Here is a 26351-nt window from a genome sequence, read left to right as displayed (position 1 = left end):
CTTTTTCTATTACTTTTTAAGTTAATTAAAGATTTTTTTTTTGAATTATAATAAATAGAAAATAGAAATTTCCACCCAACAAAAGACAACTATAATTAATTTAAAAGACTTAAACATAGACTAAAAACAAACTCAATTTATATTCGGCTATGCCGAATCTAGTATGCCCACCATCAATATGTAATTTTCTTCTTCAATGGGAACTTGAATCAGTAATGATTCGCTGCAAAAATGATTTTCTTTTATAGCATTCAAGCAACATTTTGGAAATGCAAAATTGTCTCTCTGCTTCGATTCCTTTGGCTACCAATTTCCCTGCTTTATAATGAATCCTTTTGCTTGCAAACATTTTGAAATTGCTGCTTAAGTAGCTCCGAATGATTTTGCAAACTCTTGTTGAGTTCGACAACAATCTTCATGGAGTAATGCCTCCAATTCTTGGTCTTCAAACTTTTTTGGCTGGCCTGGGCGATATTTTCTTTCCCAAAATAGTTTTTTTGGTAGCGTTCAAGAATAATTTCGGACATTCAAAATTATCTTTCAAGATCTCTCGGCTGCAATTCGTTTGGTTGCCAATTTCCCTGCTTTTGGATGAATTTTTCTGATCGCAAACATGTTGGAATTGCTGCTGGAGTAGCTCCCAACGATTTTACAAGCTCTTATTGAGTTTGACAACAATCTTCATTTAGTAATGCTTCCAATTCTTGGTCTTCAAACAGTTTATTCGGATCATGAATGGATTATGGCGATTTATTAAAAATAAATGGGAGACCCAAGATGGCGTTTAATTTATCTATTTAAGAGAAAAGAGCTTTAGTTACAGCATTGGTATCTTTGGTGACCCCTACTGAAATTTTTCGGCAAACATTTTCGTAGAATATTTTAATCCTTAAATGTCCTTTTTTAAAGGACTTATTTTTATTTTCTCGAAAAATTGATCAAATTGACCCCTAAAGAGAGGAGATAGAGGGTTAAGATCTTCCACAAAAATGATCCCCATAAAATTCCATAATATAACTCTGACAATAAGAATTCTCTCAGACATTAACTTACAACATTTATTTCAGTTAGTATAATACTCCCTTTGATCAAAAAATTAAAACTTTCACCCACTGCAAAAAAATAAAACTCCGACGAGCTGGACTATAAGTTTATTCCACAAAAATTATCTACACAACATGAGTTCTAGAGTTCAGAATTCTAGGGTCGCTATTCTGTTCCAAAAATGCTGTTGGACAGTGTTATTATCAGACAATTATGAATATTCAAGTCATTTTCTGAGGGGGTTCTTGTATGGGGACTAGAGACAAATGTTGGCCGTATTTCGTCATACTTAACAGTATAATTTGAGAGTACTTAGAACTAGTTTGTGCAAAATTTTATCAGGATTGTCGCATAATCAACATATTTATGACTGCTCAAATAGTATTCCAGAGGGGACATTTGAATGGAGGCTAGGTGAAATCATTGACCGATATTCAACCAGCTAGCTCCATTCGTTTGTGCCCTATCATGTTTTCAACAGACAGACTGACGGACAGACGGAATCTTATAAAGACCCTTGGAATCTTATGAGGACCCAGGATATATATGTATACTTTTTGGTTGTACGACCATTATTTTTGATGGTGGTTATAAAAACATTGGCCCTTTTTCCTCCTTTTAGAAAAATTTAAATTTATACTTTTAAAGACAAAAAATATGCACTCTAAATTTTCAAAAATAATATTAATTATTAAGAAAAAAATTGGTTGGTAAAACAAAACTTTAACATTTTTTTTTGCATAAACCATTGGTTTTTCAATATGATTTTAATTTATTTCAGTTTGTTATTAATTTTAATTTTAACTAATTTTCATTATTAATCTTTATTTAATTTAATAATTTTTTTATTTATTTCTTTTCATATGTTCATTTTGTGTTTATTTTTGTTTGACAAATCCTAATTTTGTTTCTAACTTTAACAAAATTTTGATGTGATGCTGTTTAATTTAACTAAAATTATCGAAAAATATCCAAAAATTTATCATCATCAACAAACTACAATCACCAACCTCTAAAATATGGCTTATATTATGGTCAACAACACTGCTACAAAATAAATTTAAACCACCACTAAACAACCATCAACCAAATCAATTCATTTCTTACACTTTGTCATCAAAATAAAAAAAAACATTATAAAATTTTTTTACAAAAAACCTTTAAAAAAAAATTACAAAAAAAAACTCATTGCATTGCCAAAACTCGTTCCACCGTTCCAATTTTAAATATCTATAGTACCAGGTGCCCCACCACGCAATATAACAGCTGGTGCCGGTAGTCCCACCACTATAGCGGTAAGCTGGTTACCCCCACCTCTAGAACGTTCCAATGGTCGCATTATCTACTATAAAGTGTTCTTTGTCGAAGTGGGTCGTTCGGATAGTGAGGCCACAATAACGACTCTTAATAAAACCGAACTTGTTTTGGATGAATTGAAACGTTGGACCGAATATAAGATATGGGTATTAGCTGGCACTTCGGTGGGTGATGGACCACGTTCGCATCCCATTATAGTGCGTACGCATGAAGATGGTATGTATGAATTTAAAAAAATAAGAAAAAAAAATAAATATTTTATTTTTTCTTTCAAAAAATTTAAAATTTTTTTTTCTTAAAATCTAAATTTTTTAATTTCTTTTAAAAATTTCACATATCATTTTGTTTGTTTTAATTTTCATTTATATTTATTTTTTTTTATTTAAATAACAATGGTTGTTTCAAATTTATCAATAAAACTAATTTTTTGAATTTTGATTATTGTTCCGCTCCAAAAAAGCCAACATGTAAGCAAAGCTGCCTATAATAAACATTTTTGGATACATTTTTTTTCCACAAACATTATTTTTCTTTCTTCCTACTATTTTTTTGTAACAAATACAGCAGGATTGCATAATAAATATATTTATCTTTTTAACGCTGGCAATGAAATTTTTGAAGTCAACGTCTTTTTTAAAAAAAATTATACAATATTTTGAAATAATTTTTTTAAAAATAATTTCAGTTTATTACATTATTTGTCTTTAAAGTGTGATTTATTTAGAGTTTTTAATATTTTATTATTTTTTTTTTTAAAAAAAAAATCTGAAACTACAAATTATAATTCTAAAGTCAATAATAATTGTCTTCGAAAAATTTTCATTAAAAACTCTATTAAAAAAAAGTTTTCTGAAAGATTTTTGTTCAGAAATGTCATCTAAGTTATGTAATATTGTTATAATTACACATTCCATAATATGAGAATATAATGAAATTAGAACAGTAACAGCATTAAATCATGCAAGGGAAAGTTGATACGTTCGTACTTTTTCAGCTTTTTATGTAAAAACTGAAACTTTTTGTATAAACATTTTTCCAAAGAAAAATTTATTTATACAATTTTTCTTTACAGTCTTTCTATAGAAAAATTGGTGTATAATAGTTTTTTCTATAACAAATTTTCTGAGGAACAATTGTATAACAGTTGTTTTCTATAGCAAAATTTGTGCATAACAGTTGTTAAAATTTTATGTATACCACTTTTTTCTAAAGATAAATTGTTGTATAACATTATTTGTATAAAGAAATTGTTGTATAACAGCATTTTTCTATTTCAAAAATTGTATATAACACTTTTTCCTTAAATAAAAGTATTATGTATAACAGTCTATTTATAGAAAATTTTATGTATAAACGTTTTTTCTATTGAAAATTTTATGTTGAACAATTTTGTCTATAAAAAAATTAGTTTTTTGAATAGAAAATGTTGGGCCAACAGTATTTTCTCTGGAAAATGTGAAATGAATATTAATATTTTTATATAGAAGAAATATTATATAACAGTTTTTTTCTACAGAAAAATTAGTATTTAATAGTTTTTCTATAGAAAAATTGGTGTATAAAAGTTTTTTCTATAGAGAATTGGAATATAACAGATCTTCCCATAAAACCTTTTCTGAGAAACAGTTGTTTTCTATAGCAAAATTTTTGTATACCATTTTTTCTGTAGAACAATCTGTATATGACAATTTTTTCTAAAGAAAAATGGTTGTTTAACATATTTTCTATGTAGAAATAATTGTATAACAGTTTTTTCTGTGTAACAGTATTTTTCTACATGAAAAATTGTGTATAACAGTTTTTTCTATTTTGTTTATAACAGTTATATATATAAAAATGATGTGTATAACAGTTTTTTCTATATAAAAGTTTTATATATAACAGTTTTTTCTATGGAAAAATGTATGTATAACTGTTTTTTCTATATAAAAATTTTGTATATACAAAAAATTTGGCGTATAACAGTTTTTTCTATAAAAAAAATATGTTTCTATAACCGTTTTTCTGAAGAAAATTTTTTTGTATAACAGTTTTTCAATAGAAACATTTGTGTATAACAGTTTTTTCTATATAAAAATTTGGAGTATAACACTTTTTTCTATACAAAATTGCGTGTATAGCTGTGTTTTCCATGTGTATATTTCTACAGAATTTTGTTGTATAACATTTTTTTCTATAGAAAAATTAGGGTATAACACTTTTTTCTATGAAAAAAATATTTGTATAACAGTTCTTCTATATAAAAAATTGTGTATAGCCGTGTTTTCTATAGAAGAATTTGTGTATAACTGTTTTTTTTTTGGGAAAAATTGGTGTATAACAGTTTTACAATTAAAGAATGATAATATTAAAATTTGTCATTTTGGTTTTTGAAAATACTTTAGTAAATACACACGAACTAATTAGTACTTTTTCACGGTGGTACTTTTCTCTGCAGTTTTAATTGTAAATACTCTTCTTAATTTCACATATTTATACCCTACACCACCATAGTGGGGAGGGTATTATGCGTTTGTGCAGATGTTTGTAACGCCCAAAAATAGTAGTCTAACACCCACCTTAAAGTATACCGATCGACTTAGAATCACTTTCTGAGTCGATTAAGCGATGTCCGTCCGTCCGTCCGTCCGTCTGGTTGGCTGGCTGGCTGGCTGTCCATGTAAACCTTGTGCGCAGAGTACAGGTCGCAATTTTGAAGATATTTCGATCAAATTTGGTACATATTATTTTTTCGGCTCAAGGACCAAGCCTATTGAAACTGGCTGAAATCGGTCCACTATTTCACCTAGCCCCCATACGAATGTCCTCCCGAAATTGGACTTTATCGGTCATAAATGTTTAATTTATATATGTATCTCCACAAATTCCGCTCCAAATAAGTTTTATATACATAAAATTCATGTCACCAAATTTTGTTACGATCGGTCCATAATTAGTCATAGCTCCCATATAGACCCGCTTCAGAAAATCACTTTAACGTGCATAAATCGCTTAAAAATGTTGGTAAACACACAAAATTCAACATAGTTAACTTTAATATAGACATAAATCACATGACCTAATTTCATGGTGATCGGTCCATAATTGGTCATAGCCCCCATATAACCCCACTTCCGAAAATCACTCAAAAATATAAATTATTGAAATTTTAAAAGAAAAATGTTTTTGCTCTTATACTTAGTGTAGGGTATTATATGGTCGGGCTTGACCGACCATACTTTCTTACTTGTTATATATGTATATCTGTATGTTCCATGTGTATAACAGGTTTTTCTACAGACAATTTTTTTTACTTTTCTATAGATTAATTTGTGTAAAACTGTTTTCTCTACCAAAAATTTGGTGTATAACAATTTTTTCTATAGAAAAATGTAAGTACAACAGTTTTTACTACAACAAAATATGTTTGTATAACCGTTTTTCTGAAGAAAAATTTGTGTATAACAGTTTTTCAATATAAACATTTGTGTATAACAGTTTTTTCTATATAAAAATTTGGAGTATAACACTTTTTTCTATACAAGATTGCGTGTGTAGCATATAACAGTTTTCTCTATAACAAAATATGTTTGTATAACCGTTTTTCTGAAGAAAATTTTTTGTGTATAACAGTTTTTCAATATAAGCATTTGTGTATAACAGTTTTTTCTATATAAAAATTTGGAGTATAACACTTTTTTCTATACAAAATTCCGTGTATAGCTGTGTTTTCCATGTGTATATTTCTACAGAATTTTGTTGCATAACAGTTTTTTCTATAGAAACATTTTTATATAACAGTTTTTTCTAAAGAAAAATGAGTGTATAAAACTTTTTTCTATGAAAAAAATATTTGTATAACAGTTCGTAAACGTAATTTTTGCATTAGACTTTTGGACTTTTAATCTTTTGCACTTTTTTTAAAGATTATATTTGATTACATTATATACTTTTCACAGTTTTTTCTTAAAAAAAAATTAGTGTATAACACTTTTTTCTATGTAAAAAAATATTTGTATAACAGTTCTTCTATATAAAAAATTGTATATAGCCGTGTTTTCTATATAAAAATGTTTTATATAGAAGAATTTGTGTATAACTGTTTTTTTTTATTTTGTGGAAGAATTGGTGTATAACAGTTTTACAATTAAAGAATGATAATATTAAAATTTGTCATTTTGGTTTTTGAAAATACTTTACACACGAACTAATTAGTACTTTTTCACTGTGGTACTTTTCTCTGCAGTTTTAATTGCAAATACTTTTCTTAATTTCACATATTTCTTATTTGCGGTAGTTTTATTCGTTTAAAATTTAAAATTATTGCACTTTTGGTATATACTTTGGTAATTTTTTTTGGAAAATTTCGAGAATAGGTTTCAAAATACTTTATTACGGCCATGAGCAAATTAGTATTTCTTTCCTCTTTAATCTTTTGAACTTTTTATAAGATTATATTTCGCTAAAAGTACTTTTTCTTAATTCTAAATTTTTGATTTATTTCTGGTACTCTATGTTATTTGGAAACTTCAATTGTAGTTTTACTTGGAATACTTTGTTCTCTTGGAATTGTTTAAAAGGAATTATTTTCGACCTCAAAATAGGACAATAAAGTTCAAAAATACTACCGCAAAAAGTACTTTTCTTAATTCTAACTTTTTGTTTATTTCTGGCACTGTGAGTGATTGGAAACCTCATGGTACTTTTTTATTTACTTGGAATCTTTTGATTTATTGGACCTTTCTAAAAGACAAATAGATAAGATTAGTTTGTTAATACATATGTATTTGATACATATTTGTATCAGCTTGATTTCAAATACTATTTAAATATCGAATTCTTCTTCCCCTTTGAATGTAGCGAAAACAATTTTATTTGGTTACAAACACAAAACTAGTTTCGATCACTGTTATAATTTTCATTTTATAAATAAATAATTCAAAGGAAGCTCTTACTGAACCTTTAAATGGGCTCTTTTAGCAAAGCTATATTCGTTAGTGATATTATATAAGCAAATCTTTCTAAAACAGCTTATTTGACATAGCTTACTATATTAATGACTCTAGGAAGCAAAAGTAAATAGGTTTCCTTACTTTACTGCTTCACTGAAAGCACTAAATGAAAATAGCTGGCGCTTTATTGGTCAAATGTTAATTTCAGATTTTTTTTTAAATATTTATTAAAAATGTCTTTCTTTATTATTAATTATTACATTTTGTTAAATTTTTATAAAACAAAATTATATGATTTCCATTAAAAACTTTAGTTTTATGTTTAAAATTATCATTTTGAGAAACTTTTAAAAGTTGGCACTCGCACTAAATGTTTTATGTTTTAATATTTCAAATCACCTGAAGTTGTGGCAATTTTTTATGCACTCCAGTGATATTTATTTGACTATTATTATTTTCACAAAAAAAAATTAAACTTATCTACTAGCAACAAAAAAAATCACTAAACTAAAATTGGCACCTGATATTTGCATATTTTTTGGTCACTATAATAAATAACCCACTTAGGGCTTTGGTTTAATTTTAGCATTTCATTTTTTTTATTTCAATTCTAAAGCACCTTTTTTTTGTTGTATACATAAAACCATTTGTATGCTTTAACAAATTTTATAGCAAAAAAAATATAAATAAAACATTTTTTAATACTTTTTGTTAAACATCTGCACCAAATAACACATAATTTTTTTGTGCAACTTTTGTATAGCACCAAATTTTTATTTGAAATTCTTTTTTCTAATACTTTCAATAAGTTAAGTTTAATGTATATTTTTTCTTATAATATTTTTATATAAAAAATAAATATAATTGTTGAAATATTTATGAAACTGCACTTTTATTAGATGTATGATACAAACGAATTATTACACATTTTAAGTATTTAAAGAGACATACACTAATTTTTGTAACAAATTCTTTTTTTACCCCAAAAGAAACATAATTTTTGGAGCATGTTTTTCTTTTAATGAAAATAAAACAAAAAGCATGAATTGTTTTAAGTTATAAGAAGAAAAATTTATTATTTTTTTTAATTTAAAAATATTTAAAAATGCCAGTAAAATTTTAGAACTGGACTACAACAATAGGCAATGCACAGTTTCAAATAATAAAGAAATATAAATTTGAAAATGTTTATAACAAAATTGAAATTTTAATATTTTTAATATACTTATTATGAAATTTAAAAAAAATATATATAATACACCACCTTGTGGACAGTCCTTATTCCAACTTGATAACTTTATATACCAACATCTCCAAAACCCAGTTCCTTATAATAACCGATACATCAGCCCGACTACAGTTACCTCCAAAGTACCGTTAAAGAAATACAACAAATAAAGAATAACATTTAGTCTAAATAAATCCACGATTTCTTTATAAAATTTAGTATAAATAAATCCACGATTTCTTTATAAAATTTAGTATAAATAAAGCCACGATTAATTTATAAAATTTAGTATAAATAAAGCCACGATTAATTTATAAAATTTAGTATAAATAAAGCCACGATTAATTTATAAAATTTAGTATAAATAAAGCCACGATTAATTTATAAAATTTAGCATAAATAAAGCCACGATTAATTTATAAAATTTAGTATAAATAAAGCCACGATTAATTTATAAAATTTAGCATAAATAAAGCCACGATTAATTTATAAAATTTAGTATAAATAAAGCCACGATTAATTTATAAAATTTAGTATAAATAAAGCCACGATTAATTTATAAAATTTAGCATAAATAAAGCCACGATTAATTTATAAAATTTAGTATAAATAAAGCCACGATTTCTTTATAAAATTTAGTATAAATAAAGCCAGGATTAATTTATAAAATTTAGTATAAATAAAGCCAAGAATGCTTTATAAAATTTAGTATAAATAAAGCCACGATTTCTTTATAAAATTTAGTATAAATAAAGCCACAATTAATTTATAAAATTTAGTATAAATAAAGCCACGATTAATTTATAAAATTTAGTATAAATAAAGCCACGATTGCTTTATAAAATTTAGTATAAATAAAGTCACGATTGCTTTATAAAATTTAGTATAAATAAAGCCACGATTGCTTTATAAAATTTAGTATAAATAAAGTCACGATTGCTTTATAAAATTTAGTATAAATAAAGCCACGATTGCTTTATAAAATTTAGTATAAATAAAGTCACGATTGCTTTATAAAATTTAGTATAAATAAAGCCACGATTGCTTTATAAAATTTAGTATAAATAAAGTCACGATTGCTTTATAAAATTTTGTATAAATAAAGACACGATAGCTTTATAAAATTTAGTATAAATAAAGCCACGATTGCTTTATAAAATTTAGTATAAATAAAGCCACGATTTCTTTATAAAATTTAGTATAAATAAAGCCACGATTTCTTTATAAAATTTAGTATAAATAAAGCCACGATTGCTTTATAAAATTTAGTATAAATATAGCCACGATTGCTTTATAAAATTTAGTATAATTAAAGCCACGATTGCTTTATAAAATTTAGTATAAATAAAGCCACGATTGCTTTATAAAATTTAGTATAAATAAAGCCGCGATTGCTTTATAAAATTTAGTATAAATAAAGCCGCGATTGCTTTATAAAATTTAGTATAAATAAAGCCGCGATTGCTTTATAAAATTTAGTATAAATAAAGCCACGATTGCTTTATAAAATTTAGTATAAATAAAGCCGCGATTGCTTTATAAAATTCAGTATAAATAAAGCCACGATTTCTTTATAAAATTTAGTATAAATAAAGCCACGATTTCTTTATAAAATTTAGTATAAATAAAGCCACGATTGCTTTATAAAATTTAGTATAAATAAAGCCACGATTGCTTTATAAAATTTAGTATAAATAAAGCCACGATTTCTTTATAAAATTTAGTATAAATAAATAAAACCACGATTGCTTTACAGAATTTAGTATAAATAAAGCCACGATTGATTTACTTTTTGAATAATTTACAATCATAACAGTAAGCATATATGGTTCTGATTGAATACGAATAAATTCGCAGGGAATGGCACTTTTCAACATCGTAGCCGATTCATTTCATGACAATTTTACTCATAATGACTCATTTGTGTACATAAAACATCATGAGAATGAAAAAATATCTACAAAAAAAATATTCTGATTTATCACTTCCTATACGAGGTCACTAATAAAAGAAACCCGACATTTTTGTGAATTCAAAAATATGAGATTAAACTTGTGGATAGTAAAGAATAAATTTCAGGCCTATATCTCAATTACTCTGTATTTTATTCAAAGACAAATTTTATAAAATCATTCTTACTGGAATACACTGCAGTTTATAAGATAGCCATCACTTTACTACTTCTAAGTAGTGCAGCCGATAGGTGGTAGTGATCGCAGTAATCATCAGTAGTAACAGGACGTATCAAGTTCATTGAGGTGCAATTAAACTTATCTACTTCTAAGTAATGCAGCCGGTAGCTAATTACTAGTCACAGCAAAGCATGTTAATTTGTAATATCCGGCCATTCCAAGTTTCCTCAATTTAGAAAAATTCAGTTGGCAAAACTACAGAATGAAATAAGTATTAAATGCAATGACCATTATCTGATTTTGGCTATCTTCTATTAAGCTTATGTGTCGATTATGGATGGCAACCGAACTTCAGTTGCGTTGCCAGAGGGCAACCACAAATTTCTGGTTGCCATTTGGCAACAGAAAATGATGCTGCCAGTTGCCATTTGTAATACCATTTAGGCAACTGACAACGCAACTAGAGTTCGGTTACCATCCATAATCGTCCCATTAGAGTACTTTCTGTGCTACTCCTCGTAATTTGTAAAGTAAATACAAATAATTTTTTTGTTTGTTTCTCAATTTTTGTATTTTACAAAATTAACTGTAATATTTGTTTATTTTCATATTTAAATATATGAATGAAACTCACATGTGTGTGTGTCTGTTTAAGTAAATAGATTTGTTGGAATCATATACAGGGTGCTGCATATTTGAGTTTTTGTTTATGAACGAAACCATAATTTTTAAAATGTTGTAGAGAAAACCGCCTGAGTGGCCGAATGTTAATATCAATATTTAAATATAACCAACGTTTAATGCTTAAACGTGGATTATATTCAAGTAAATTCAACGTTTAATGCTTAAACTTGGATTATATTTAAATAAATCCAAAGTTTAATGCTTAAACGTGGATTATATTTATATGAAACCAACGTTTAATGCTTAAACGTGGGTTATATTTAAATAAAACCAAAGTTTAATGCTTAAACGTTGGTTATATTTAAATAAAACTAAAGTTTAATGTTTAAACTCGGATTATATTTAAATAAAACCAAAGTTTAATGCTTAAACGTGGGTTATATTTAAGTAAACCAAAAGTTTAATGCTTAAACGTGGGTTATATTTAAATAAATCAAAAGTTTAATGCTTAAATGTGGGTTATATTTAAATAAATCCAAAGTTTAATGCTTAAACGTGGATTATATTCAAGTAAATTCAACGTTTAATGCTTAAACTTGGATTATATTTAAATAAATCCAAAGTTTAATGCTTAAACGTGGATTATATTTATATGAAACCAACGTTTAATGCTTAAACGTGGGTTACATTTAAATAAATCCAAAGTTTAATGCTTAAACGTGGGTTATGTTAAAATAAATCCAAAGTTTAATGCTTAAACGTGGGTTATATTTAAATAAATCCAAAGTTTAATGCTTAAACGTTGGTTATATTTAAATAAAACTAAAGTTTAATGTTTAAACTCGGATTATATTTAAATAAAACCAAAGTTTAATGCTTAAACGTGGGTTATATTTAAGTAAACCAAAAGTTTAATGCTTAAACGTGGGTTATATTTAAATAAATCAAAAGTTTAATGCTTAAATGTGGGTTATATTTAAATAAATCCAAAGTTTAATGCTTAAACGTGGGTTACATTTAAATAAATCCAAAGTTTAATGCTTAAACGTGGGTTACATTTAAATAAATCCAAAGTTTAATGCTTAAACGTGGGTTATATTTAAATAAATCCAAAGTTTAATGCTTAAACGTGGATTATATTTAAATAAATCAAAAGTTCAATGCTTAAACGTGGGTTATATTTAAATAAATCAAAAGTTGAATGCTTAAACGTGGATAATATTTAAATAAAACCAAAGTTTAATACTTAAACGTGGATTATATTTAAATAAATCCAAAGTTTAATGCTTAAACGTGGGTTATATTCAAATAAATCCAAAGTTTAATGCTTAAACGTGGGTTATATTTAAATAAATCCAAAGTTTAATGCTTATAAGTGGGTTATATTCAAATAAATCCAAAGTTTAATGCTTAAACGTGGGTTATATTCAAATAAATCCAAAGTTTAATGCTTAAACGTGGGTTATATTTAAATAAATCCAAAATTTAACCATTAAACTTTCGAGGTGTATTTCTGGTTCCATTTTAACAAAAACTTTTAGACAAATGTTAATATTCAACAAGAATTAACTATTAAAGTATCCCACCCTTTATTTCACGCATTTACCAAAACAAAATGTTGAAAAAAACCAACCATAATAAATGTAAATCCTTTGAGATTTAAATTAATAAAATATAAATACATTTAAATAAGGGAATAAAATAATTGTATTTATTATTTACTTATTTATAGTACAATATATTCAAAAATATTTAAACAAACAAGAAATATTAAATAATAACAACAAAAAAATCATACCCTTATGAATAAAGTGTAGGGATTTAAATGAGTAAATATTGACAAGTAAAAAAAAGGAAATTTATAAAAAAAAATTATATGAATTTTTTAAATTTTAGGTGAATATAAAAATAATTTAAACGTTTTTATTAATGTAAAAAATTCAATACATTTTTAAACAAAAGAAGAATAACTAAATTGTTTGTCTAAACCTCAATAACAATATGAGTCTTAATATAAAAAATCTCAATCAAATATTGTAAATTACCTTACTACCACTTGTAGTAAAAGCAAGAGAGCCGAATCTTATATACCCTTCACCAAAGAATAAGAGTAAGATTAAAATAATTTTTTGGTGAAAAAATTGGCATTGTATACGTCGTTGGAAAGGTCTTTAAAGTATCTATCATTATAAATGCCTTAGCTATCCAGATATAGATCAGAAATAGGTAAAAAATCGAGGTAGTCGTGGTTTTTTGTTTATATCTCAGCCATTTGTAGGCCGATTTTCTCGACTTTGAATACCAACCAAACCGGGTGCGTAGCGAATATATTAATGTATGGATTATGTATGTAAAGTATTTGGGGGCTACAGAAAGTTGATTTCAACATACAGACGGACAGACTGACATGGCTATATTGACTCCGATAGCTAAAAAGTTCCAGAATATATATAATTTATAGGGTCGCAAATGACAAATGAAGAAATTACAAACGGAGTGACAAACATATACTAGGTGTATAAATTTATTCAAATTATTGGCCACTGATAGCTATGAACTTTTCCTATCTTTCTGGCAACATGTGGATTCCGAGCCAAAAGATCTACTTGAGTTTTGACGCCAAGAACGAATCAAGCCAATATCGGATACTCTGTTCTAAGGTGAAGCGTATCCCAGAGAGAGCTTTCTGCATCGATCAAAATAAATAGTAATCGGACGGAGTAAGGTTTGGCCTATAATGCGCGAGAGGCAAAACTTCCCAACTACTTCATTCTAAATACATTTTAACAGGTATTGCATAATGTGGCTGATCGTTGCTATGATGGAATATTAGGGTTTCATTTCTGACTGCATATTATGGGCATTTCAAACGAATCAGTTGCTCTCTTCAAACGAATCAGTTTGCAGGTTCCCTGTTATGGTCTGAATAGATTTCATCAGCTCATAATAGATATGACACTTTTGCTCCCACCAAATACAGAGCATTACCTTACCGCCATGGATATTTGGCGTTGGTGTCGATTCGGCTGGTTGGTTGGGCTTCACGCACGATCTCTTACACTTCGGGTTATCATAATGAATTCATTTTTCATCGAAAGTAATGATTCGCTGCAAAAATCATTTCGGACATGCAAAGTCTTTCTCTGGGCTTCAATTCGTTTGGTACCCAATTTGAAATTGCTGCTTGAGTAACTCCCAATGATTTTTCAAGCTCTTGTTCAGTTAGACAACAATCTTCATGCAGTAATGCCTCCAATTCTTGGTCTTCAAACTTTTTTGGCTGGCCTGGGCGATCTTTGTATTTCGTGTCAAAATGGCCACTTCTGAACCGAGCAAACCATCTTTTTCTCGTTGAAACCAATAGAACATATTCACCATAAGCATTGGTGAGCAATCTGTGTGCTTCAGTGGAACTTTCTTTTTCAAACTAAAGAAGTAAAGCAAATCATCCCGCATATGACGCTTTTTTGGCACAATTTGGATAAATAACTAAGTGAGAATAAATGACAGATATGTACCCTTGAAAATGACTATTTTGTGTGAAAGTAATATCAACTATGTTGCTATGATCCAAATACATTACTAGTTGGTTTGTTGGTTTAACTAGATATTATGTTAATAGCGCCAGCTGTTGGTCATTAAATATTTAATTATTATATAGCTGACATTTAAAGCCATAGGGTACAACTAGAGGCGCAACTGAGAGTAGGCTGAGAGTAACAATAATTTTCTCTTCACACGTACTTGTGATATATGAATTCAACATACTTGTGAGAGAATTAAGCACATCAAATTTTAACATTGATTTTCCCACTAAATACAGACCGAACCACTTTATTACACTTCTACACAATATTTGGCAATTTTTTTGAATACTTTGCAGGACACTTTTATTTCCAAAACACATTAATTTTGCTCAAATGAAAAAAAATATTTTTTATTAATTTTTGACACTTTATTTTATTGTGGTAGAATTTAATTTATAGAACAGAGTTTAAATTTTTGGTATTGAAAGTAGAACAAAATTTAAATAAATCAAAATTTATACATTTTTATAGAACTCTGTGTGTCTGGTGAAAATTAAAAAGGCACCAATACAACCTCAAAACTATGTACTAATACATTCTCACGACTTAGGTGTTTGACAACAGACTTAGGTTTTTTCCCTCTCAGTAACGCTTCTATGTATATATTATTCTATGTTTAAAGCCCTTTGAAACACGTCAAGACAAATCCCTCTCAACTTTTTTCAATTTTCAAACTTTTATTTCAGATTTGTTACTTATTTGACTCTTTGAAACTGTGATATGCCTTAATATTTTAGCTTTTATTAAAGAATAAACAATAAATATTGCAATATTTGTTTAATCATTAAAATTAATTGAATAATGTTAACTTTTTTTCAAACTAAGTTAAATTCATAAAAATTCTAATGGCATTTTAAATATTTTCTTTATTATTTTATTACAATAAAAAAAAGAACTTTAACAATTATTTAATGCTTGAGTAAATTTTTAATTTTACAAACAAAAAATATATAAAACAAGCAAACATTTTAAAATAGTTTATATTAAAAATGTAAACAAATATTGTTTTTTGATTTTTGCTAATGAAACCTCAACATTTTGATAAAAAAAAAAATTTTTTTTAAAACTAAAATAATTTTTTTTATAATTATTTTTTAATTTAATAATTATTTTAATTTAATTTAAAATAAACAAAGAAGTATTATGTTACATTAGCTTTTTATTTTTTATTAAAAAAAAAATCATTTAATTTATAGGTTTTTTTATATAAATTTTAATTTAAATCACTCACTTTTTTTATATATTATACCAGTTCTATTGTGTATATATTGTATATATGTAACTTAACGTATTTCCTGATTTATTATGTAAACACCTTAAACTTTAAGCACAATTAAATCCTTAAGCTCCTATTTACTTATAAGCTACACAACACCAAAGCACTACTAAGGCACTAAATATATTTGTATGTATGAATTTGTGTACAGTCAGTCTTAAGCACCTTTAGGAGTATGTTAGTTAGCTTTTAAGTTCAACACATTAACACTTCTCAAACTCTTCACATTTCCAACTCACTTCTCACTTAAATAGTTGTACGCTCGCACTAAATACTCACATTTATGCTCACAATTAGTAAATATGTTTTTAAAGTTTTCTTTTTTTCTAAAGAAGAAACTTTAAGCTTGTAAGTGTTTATTTTAATAACATATAAACTGTTTTTTAGGAAATCAATAATTACAATTTTAATATTTTTCAGATTAAAACAATGTAACATTTTTCTAAAAATCTTAAAATGTTATATTAAAAGCTTAAGGGATTTATTATGTTTAAAGCATTGTTGAACAAAATAAAAATAAAAATAATTTATAGAGAGTTTACTTAATAATTATTTTTATAAAACTAATATTTTACAAATAATGCAAATATTTAGAAAGCTTTTCCTTAAGTGGCTAAGTTTCTAAATAATATTTTTCCTTACTATTCCAATATTCTTTAATAAACCTCTTTGCACAAAATTTTACAAATAAAAGTTATAAAATTTTCTCAAAAACTCAAAAAGGATTGAACTTTATTATTGTAACAAAAACAAAATACTTATAAAATTTCCACTCAAAGCACTCGTTTGCATTATAAAAACAGCACATTAGAATATGAAAACATCGTAACAGACTGTTTGCGACATTTCAATTTATTTTCAAACAGCAAAAGCTTATAAAACTTAAAACCTCTAAAAGTGTATAATTTTAAAAGTTCCAAATAAGCTTTAGAGCTCTACAAAAATATTTAAAAATTTTAATATTGGCCGTATTAGAACTTAAAAGCTTTCAAAAGCTCACAACTGATCATAATGTTTTTATCAAAAGCTTAAACAAATAAAGCACACCAATTTTTGAACGCTCTGTTGAACTGTATATATTTTTAATACTGATAAAAATACAAATTTATAGATGTGTTTTTAAAGCTGATGAAAATCCATTTTCAAAGCTTTATTATAGCTCTTTATCACTTAAACACTTTTGTGAAGCATTTAAGTAGCTAAAGTTTTTGTAGAGCTTTTAAAGTTTTTAAACTGTGCATTGAGCTTTATTTGTTTAAGCTTTTGATAAGAACTTTATGATAAATTGTGAGCTTTTGAAAGCTTTTAAGTTCAAAACACTTAATATTAATATTTTGAAAAGCTTCACAAAAGCTTAAGCAACAAAATATTCGATAAAAGCTTTTATATAATAAATAACTATATTAAAGCTTTTTTATAAAAGTTTTGAAAATTTATAATTTTAGATCAGCAAAACAAATCTATAAATTTGTACTTTTTTCGGTACTATAGTTCAAACATTTAAAAAGTTTCATATAATCTTTAGCAAACAAATACTCCAAAAAAGCTTTAATATAATAAAGAACTATTATATAATAAAGAACTATATTAAAGGTTTTTTATTAAAGTTTTGAACATTTTGGCTTTACATCAGCTCTAAAAATTCTAAAAGCTCTATTAAAGCTGTTATAAATAAAAAAGTTTATAAAAGCTTTTAAGTCATAAAAAATTACTGTTTTTGTCGGTATATAAAATCTTTCGATCACTAAGACACGGCTTATTTTATTAACTTTTTGAATGTTTTTTTTTTCAAATAAAAACTCGGTCTATTATTTACTCAGATTTTAGTCCAAAAAAACTTTAAATCTTTAGAACTAAATTTTCATTAAAAAGCATACATTTTTAAATGTTAGAAAATTTAGCTCTTAAAGTATAAAATCTAAATATAAAATTTTTAAATAAAACTCACAAAAAAAGTTTGGCAGCATGTAAAAGCTTTCTAAGTCCAGAAAGAGCTACTTAAAGCCTTACTTTTACATAAGCCTAAAATATATACAATTTTTATTTATTTATAAGTTTATAACATGAAGAACATAAAACCTCTATTAAATTTCTTCAACTAAGAAGCGCATAAAAAAGCTTTAAAACTTAATAGCTGTACTAGGAGCTTGCAAATTTAAAAGCTTTTTAAACATTACAGTTTAAAAACTAAAAGCTCTTCTTTATTATCAAAACTTTAAAACATTTAGAATATAGAACACTTAATACCTCTATAAAATCCTTACAATAAAAAGCTTTCAGCCTTAAGATTTGGGATCACATCAACAGCTAGAAAAATTTAAGATTATGAATCTGATTTCAAATAGTTTTGTAGTGTTTTTTTATGTAAAAAATTGAAAATTGTTTTCCGTTCGTGTTTCTAAATAAGGGGGTAAAACTCTTCTAAAAGCTTTTAAAAGTAAAAGTCTATTAAAGCTCAAAACTAAAACTAGTTCTTAATCAAAATGATTTTTATCATAAGAGAAATAAGTAAACAAAAAGTGTTCTTGGTTTTGTACAATAATCTTGCTTTTATGTTTAGCTTCAGTAAACTTTAGAAAGCTCACTGACAATATTCAAAGAAAATATAATTATTTTCAACTGTTTTAAATTTATTTTCATATAAAATCTTCTTTAGGATTCTAACTTTAAATATTTCTTAGTTAAAATACAAAGCAAAAAAATATCATTCATTGCACTTGTCATAATTTCAAGTCTATTAAATATTATTTAAAAAAAAAACTTAATAAGGAGTGAGATCGAAAAATTCTTAACATACATATATGTTTATAAAAAAGAAACCACTAAACTTACAGCTTTAATTTTTTTTTTATTTGATTGAAATTATTATTACAAATTTAATTTACAAAAAAAATTATTTTTATAGTTTTAATCACTAGTGATGAAATTTTGAACCTTTTTCGGAAACCCTTCCATTAACGTTTTTATAGTGCTTTCTGTCACTTTGCTCGAACATGTAGTCCATCTCCGTTTAAAATCTACCACACTTTTGAACACCTTTTTTGTACTCTTCAATTCTCTTTTAACAAGAGCCCAATATCTCTCCACTGGCCTTAGCTCCGGGCAGTTTGGAGGATTTGCCTCTCTTGGTACAAATACCACATTATTGTTCTTGTACCACTCAAGGGCTTGTTTGCCATAGTGACAGGATGCCAAGTCAGGCCAAAAATAAGTGGACACATTATGAAGTCTTATGAATGGAAGCAGCCTTTTTTGTAAACATTCCTTGATGTAAATTTCGGTATTTATAGAGCCCGTTGTAACAAATGAGTGGCTTCTTTTGCCGCAACTGCATATTGCTTGCCATACCAAGAACTTTCTGGGAAATTTTGTCTGCTTTTGGGTCCTAAACTTTTCTTCAACATTCCCTCGAGCATCAGCAACATAAAATTTTTGACCTGGAAGTTGCGAAAAATCTGCCAGAACATACGTTTCGTCATCCATTATGCAGCAAGAATATTTTTTTATAAAACTTGACTTCAATTTCCGTGCTCTGTTTTTGGCCTCTAAATTTTTAGTAGCGTTCCTGTCAGGAACTTTTTGAGCCTTGTATGTTTTTAAACCTGCATTAGCTTTAACTTTTCGTACCAAATAGTCCGAGCACTGAGCTAACCGGGCTGCTTTCCTACCGGATGTGTTGGGAGCTCTTTTGAAAATGCGTTCTATTTTTTTGGCTTTAGAAACATCATGTGGACCATTCCTTCTACCTGAACCAGGTTTTCTATCAACTGACAAGTTCTCCCGGTACTGTTTAATAACATTGGAAACAGTTTGACGGCAGACCTTTGTATGCTTGGCCAACTTTTTGTAAGACCAAGTTGGGTTTTGTTGAAAATATTTAATAATTTCAGTACGCACTTTTTTCTGGTCACTCATTTTAATCAGATTAACAAAAAAATTAATATAATTGACATTACACATAATAACTGACATGTTTTTCAAAGGTAACTTGATCAAAAAAAAATTCAAATAATACTTGGGTTAAAAAATGTAATGAAAAACGTGTGTTAAGAATTTTTCGATCTCACTCCTTAAAGATAATCATCATTAGAAATTTGAGTGTGTGCTTGAGTAAATTTAAGACACTAGGATATAATTTAATGCGTTTGTATGTGCAATAGGATGGCACTTATTTTGCGCTTTTGCTATTTTCAATACTCCCAAGGTGTAAAATTGTTCTTTGTCATCTAAGAACTATATGTTGGCAATTTAAGCAAAATTTGATAACGTCTTAAGGTTGCATATTTTACATAAAGTTTCGTATTTTGAAACGAAAAAAAACTTGGTGCTTTATTAAAGCTTTTTGATTATCATATTAACAAATTAGTGAGTTCATTAAATTGTTTTTCTTTAAAAGGCAATTTTATTTATTCAAATTTTCATAATTTCAAAGAATACAGAAAAAGTTATATTTAGACAGAATGGAATGCATTTTCAGGGTTAGCCACCTTCCCCTCCTCAGCACTGGTTTGTGTCAATTTTGCTGTTGTATTAACGTTTGGAAAACTTTGTACATCAGCTTTAAAAAACTCATCTATAAATTTGTATTTTGTATCGGTAAACAAAAGCTTTAAAAAGAAATTTTATTAAAGTTTAGAAAATTTTGGCTTTACATGAGCTTTAAAAAATCTAAAAGCTCTATTAAAGCTGTTATAACTAAAATTGTCTATAAACCTTTTTAAATCTTAAGAAGTTATATGAAATTTTTTTTAATAAAAGCCCTTGAAAAGATAAAAATCATTTAAACAAACGATAAACAGATATTTTTAAACAAAGTTTTACAGAAAGTAAAAAATTAAGATTTTTGTTGGCATATAAAATCTTTTGAACACTAAGACGCTCTACTAAAAGCTATTATTTTTTTACCTAAAGCTTTTATATCGTATTTCACTATATATGCTCTAAAATTTAAAATGAACTTTCTGAATGTTTTTGAAATAAAATCTCTAAGCTTTTTTAATCAAAATTTTAAACCAAATTTAATCAAATGGTCTAAAATCTAAAAACAACTTAAAGAATGCTTATTGAAATAAAAGCTCAATCAAAATCTTAAAAAAAATTTCATGAATTAAACTTTTAAAATTCTACATGAGCTTTAAAAGGTGATCATATTTATAAAAGCTTTTAAGCTTTTAAACAGTTTTATGACAGCTATGGGTTTTAGATGGTGAAGAGCAATTTTAAACATTGGGAGCATCGAAAATTGCAAAAGTGCAAAATAATAGCCACCCTAATGTGCAACACTGATGAGTAAATACATATATTCGAGTATCTGTGTGTATGAAAGATTGTAATTCATTATGTGTATGTATGAGTAGCATACCTTTTTTACTGTTATTTTATTGCTATTAAAAGCAATATGTCATTTTGTGCTTAAAATTTAATAAAAAGAAAAGATCTTGTTTATTAAGATGATAAGATGAGTTTATTATGTTGATGATGCAGACGATACTACACTAACACATGCTCAGCTAACAAGTCCTTTTATTTTTTATTTAGATGTCTAAGAGTTGTTGTTATAGAAGAGACAACTGCAACAAAAAAAACAACAACTCAAATAAAAATTATCATTTGCAACAGAAGATGATTTTTTTCTGGTTTTAACGAAGCTAAATTGTAAAGTCAGTTTAGAAAAAAAAATTCAAATTAACAAATTTTTATTTTGAAATAAAGTATTTTCAAAGGTTTTTCATGCTTACAAAGGAATCTTCTGGAAAGTTCTTTATAAATTTTTTTTTATAAATTTTCAGATTGCCCTGTTTACTTAGCATACGCAAACATATACGTCACAGCAAATAAAAATAAAAGAAATCTTAACTAAAACGAGCAAAAAATTACATAAACATAGAGAGATGTTTTAAACAGATGAATGTATGTACTTTAAAGTGAGTGTCAACAGTATGCATAACACAACAGTGCATGATTTGAATGACGTTTTAAGATTTATATGATGTACTTTTGTTTGAATACAAATAAAATGTTGATGCACTCACTCTTCGTTCGTAGAAACAAATTCAACTAGAATTATGCCTTTTTTTATAATTTTTACTATATTTAGATACACTTCATCACAATAATTGTGTTTATGTATTGCACTTAAAATAAAATGTATGACTGAGTGTCTATACGTAGGCAAACAGTATGACACAAAACTAAAGCATATTTTTAGGCTTGGGTATAAAGAAAAGTTATTTAAAGAAAAATTAGTTGCATTTTATTAAAAAAGTGCTATTATTTTGAACTTTTATATTGCTTTAGATGTATATGTGTTTACAATTGTCCGTCTGTTCGTTTATTTGCTCATATTTTTTTTTGTATGTAAAGTGTATAAAATGAATTGAAGTACATACTTGTTAATTTTATCTAAAGATGAGTCTTTTTTTCAGCAGCTGCAATAAAAAAAGCAACTTTTTTAAAGTGTTTAGTTAAAAAATAAAACAAATATAATAAACTTGAATGAAGATAATAAGTACTAACAGTACATACCAATGAACTTGTGTAAAATATTAAAGCTGTTAAAGCTTTAAAAATTTTTGGTTATTTTCTAGTAAATGTTCAGTCTAGCAAATCAATATTGAGATATAATTTATATAAATCCTGTTTTAAAAAATATTAAAGCTTTTAAAGCAGTTACGTCCAGCTCATATGCACAATGTGCGAGCTTTTGTAAAAGAGCTTTTGTGCTTTCACACTGACAAGAGTACAACAAGCAATCAGACAACAATGCCTGCTGTTTATTTCGCAAACAAACAACGATCAGTCGATGCTATGTACTTTGAAAAAAGAGCTTTCAAAGCTGTTTAACACAAACTCAAATATGGACGTAACTGTTTTAAAGCATTGCCAATTTTTGTAAAGCTGTTAAGGAATTTTAAGCCCTCAAACACCTTTTTAATTTCTCTAGTTAAAACGACTTCAAGGGCCAACAATTTATAAAGAACTTAAAAGCTTTTAAAAGTTTTATTAATAAATTAACATACAGTTAAAACCATAAAGCTCTTATAGAAAGAGCTTAAAGAAAAAATATGAATTTGTCACTTTCAAATAATTAAATGATAAAAATATGATAAAAGCTTTCACAAATATTAATTAATATTGAAATAAAATTGTTCGAACCTTGCTAAAGGTTCAAAGCTTTTATGATTTTTAAATAAAATTGTTCGAACCTAAAGGTTTATTTATTTGTAGAAAGTAAAGGAAATATTAATGAACTTCAAAGCTTTTATTGTTTTTAAGGCATTAACAATTTTAAAAAATATTCACTCAAATTTATAAAAATAAAATTTTCAAAAAGCTTTTACACATTTTATTAAACTACATAAGCAGAATTGGGAAACTTTAAAAAATCCATTGTACAAACTCAAGCTTTTATGTTTGGAACTAAAAAAGATAAAGCTTTGATAAAAGCTTTTTCAAATATCAAAGAAAATAATAAATAATTTGTTGACATTTATCTAAAATATAAAAAAAAAGTTTTTAAACTTTCTTAAGAAGTTCATAATAAAGCACAAAGCTTCTACTACATTATTTAAAAGTAACAGCTTTGGAAAAATAATTCAGACAGGCCAATATTTATACCCTACACCACCATAGTGGGGAGAATATTATGCGTTTGTGTTGATGTTTGTAAAGCCGACAAATATTAGTCTAATAGCCGACTCAAAGTATACAGATTGACTCTAAATCACTTGCTGTGTCGATTAAACGATGTCCGTACATCTTGCTGTCTCTGCGCAAAGTGCAGATCGCAATTTTATACATTTAAAAATTGATTATGAATAAGTGGTTAAAGCTTTTAGGCTTTAATATCTTAAAATCCCCAAAACAAATATTATAAATACAAAATTTCTTATATTTTATAATTTCCCCAAGTTTCCTAACACTTAAACCTTTAATTACATTTTCTCATTATGTACACTTACGCTTACATTTTCTTTAACCTTCTAACTACAATAAATTCCCCGAGAATTTACTTTAACTAAAAGCTTTACAAAATGAAATACATACCCTGTTGTTATTACTTCGCTTAATTTTAGATTAATTTCATACTTTTGTTTAAAAAATGTTTTGTGTTAAGTATGTCTGGCCTTCGCCTAAAATTATGCTGCTCTTTTTGTGTTTTTTTGTTTTTTCGTTTCCTACCACACAAAAACTTTACCTTAAGTTCTTGATGCGCTGTTGCAACAAAAAACACACAATGTTAAGTGCACTTTACTCTTTTTAAATTGTTATTTACTGTATGTACTTTGTTTGTATGCACCTACTCACCTTATGCACATTATATACTTCAAAATAAACAATGCAAAAACAACAACTGCAAAAAAAAAACAAAAAAAAAAGAATTAAATCTAAAATGCAAGTGTGTGACTGTGAAAATAAAGTGAGTGTGTGTGCAGAAGTGTGTGTATATGAAAACGCCACTTCTTATAATTGTAACATTTATTATAATGAAAAGTTTTTTCTTTAGCTATTTTTTTTTGTTGATGTGATGATGAAATTGTTTCTTAAAGGAAGAGAAAAATTAATTTTGAAATTTGTATTTTAGGTAAGAGAAGGAGGTAGATTTAAAACATACTTGAGCTATTGTTGGTTGGTTATAACAAGCTTTTGGTATAAGTTTATAATGAGTACTTGCAAAGCTGGGCAAATATGGTTGTGGAAAATATTGTCAAGCTTAGATGTTTAAACAATTTTGTCAAGAGGCTTTGAAAACGAAAAGCTTTAAACAAAAGCTGCTAGACTTCATTAGTAAGCTTTTTAGAAGAAATTAAAAATATACAAATATTTATTGAAATTTAACTAAAGCTATTAAAACATTTTGAAATTCATAAGTTTAAAATTTGTTAACTATATATTTTTTTGTAAAGCTTTTAAAGTTTTTTCTTATATGGAAGCTTTAAAAACTTTAAGATTTTAATAAGCTTTTAAAGCTTTTTATTATATAGAAGCTTTCAAAACTTTAAGATTTTAATCAAATCTTGCTTATAAAAGCTTTCAAAATATAATATAAACATTTTTGAAATTCATTATTTTAATAATTTTAACTATATCTGAGATTTAAAAGCTTTTTGCTATATGTTGAATATTAGAAGCTTTCAAAAGCATTTGAACAAAATCTAACTTTTTTATAAGTAAGCTTTTAAAAATTATTTTTATATACAATTTTTTTTAATATAGCAAAACTCTCTAAAGCTCTTTTAGTATATCAAAGTTAGTTTATTCTTATTAGCAATTAAAAGCTTTCAGATTTCAAAATAAATTCAAGCTTATATTAAGTAAGCTTTTAAGAACTATTTTATTAATAAAAACTCTCAATAGCATTTAGATTTGAATCAAATCGGAAGTTCTGTTTACATATTAGCTACTAGAAGTTTTTAGATTTCAAAAGTAAGCTTTTTAAACAGATTCTAAAACATAAAAGCTTTTTAACAAATCTTCATCAATCTGTAAAAATATTCAGAAGTTCTAGCTTTTAACAACCTAAGTTTTTAAAATTTTGTTATTACACATGTTAAAGCTTTTAAAAGCTCTTTTACATATAAAATATTTTATTACAAAAAAAAAACTTTTACAAACTATTTTATTATATAAAAGCTTTCAAAAACTAGTTTGTTATATAAAAGCTTTTAAAAATTGGATTATTATATAAAAGCTTTTAATAATTTTTTTAATCTAATTTATAATAAATCTTTCAGATTCTAAAATTAAGATTTTGAAAAAATCAAAAATTTAAAAGCTTTTTAACAAACAAATATGTAGAAATTCAATCTAAAATCATCTGGCTATATTTTAGTTTTTAAAATATTTTCATTATATCAAAGCTTTTACAAGCTTTTTTGTTAATTGTGAGCTACTTTGAATTGATAATAAAGCTCAACCATAAAAATACTTAACTAATTTTAACGAAAATTTGTAAAATACTTAGAAACCTAAGCATTTTATAATATCTGAATTCCTTATCGAAGCTTTAAGATTTAAAAAATGAGCTTTGAAAAAAAATGTAAAAGCTTTTTAACCAATTTAAATCAAGCTGTACAAATATGTAGAAATTTAAGCTAAAATCTTCTTACTATATTTTTGTTTTTGAAAGCTTTTGATCATATCAAAGCTTTAGCAAGCTTTTTTGTTGAATTAAATAAAAGCTTTTGACTAATTTTAACGAATGCTTGTAAA

At 26.2% G+C, this 26351-nt stretch overlaps 1 protein-coding gene across 1 annotated transcript in view; it reads left to right on the top strand.

Annotated features, from left to right (window-relative positions):
• Lar (tyrosine-protein phosphatase Lar) overlaps positions 1–26351 on the top strand; it is a 739256-nt gene that overhangs the window by 698750 nt on the left and 14155 nt on the right. Inside the window, exon 19 of the mRNA XM_065500666.1 lies at positions 2281–2577. Within this exon, the coding sequence (XP_065356738.1) occupies positions 2281–2577 (297 nt within the window). The remainder of the gene's footprint in view (positions 1–2280; positions 2578–26351) is intronic.

This window comes from Calliphora vicina, chromosome 2 (assembly GCF_958450345.1).
Source record: "Calliphora vicina chromosome 2, idCalVici1.1, whole genome shotgun sequence".
Lineage (NCBI taxonomy): Eukaryota > Metazoa > Arthropoda > Insecta > Diptera > Calliphoridae > Calliphora > Calliphora vicina.
This window is presented reverse-complemented; position numbering and strand designations above follow the sequence as displayed.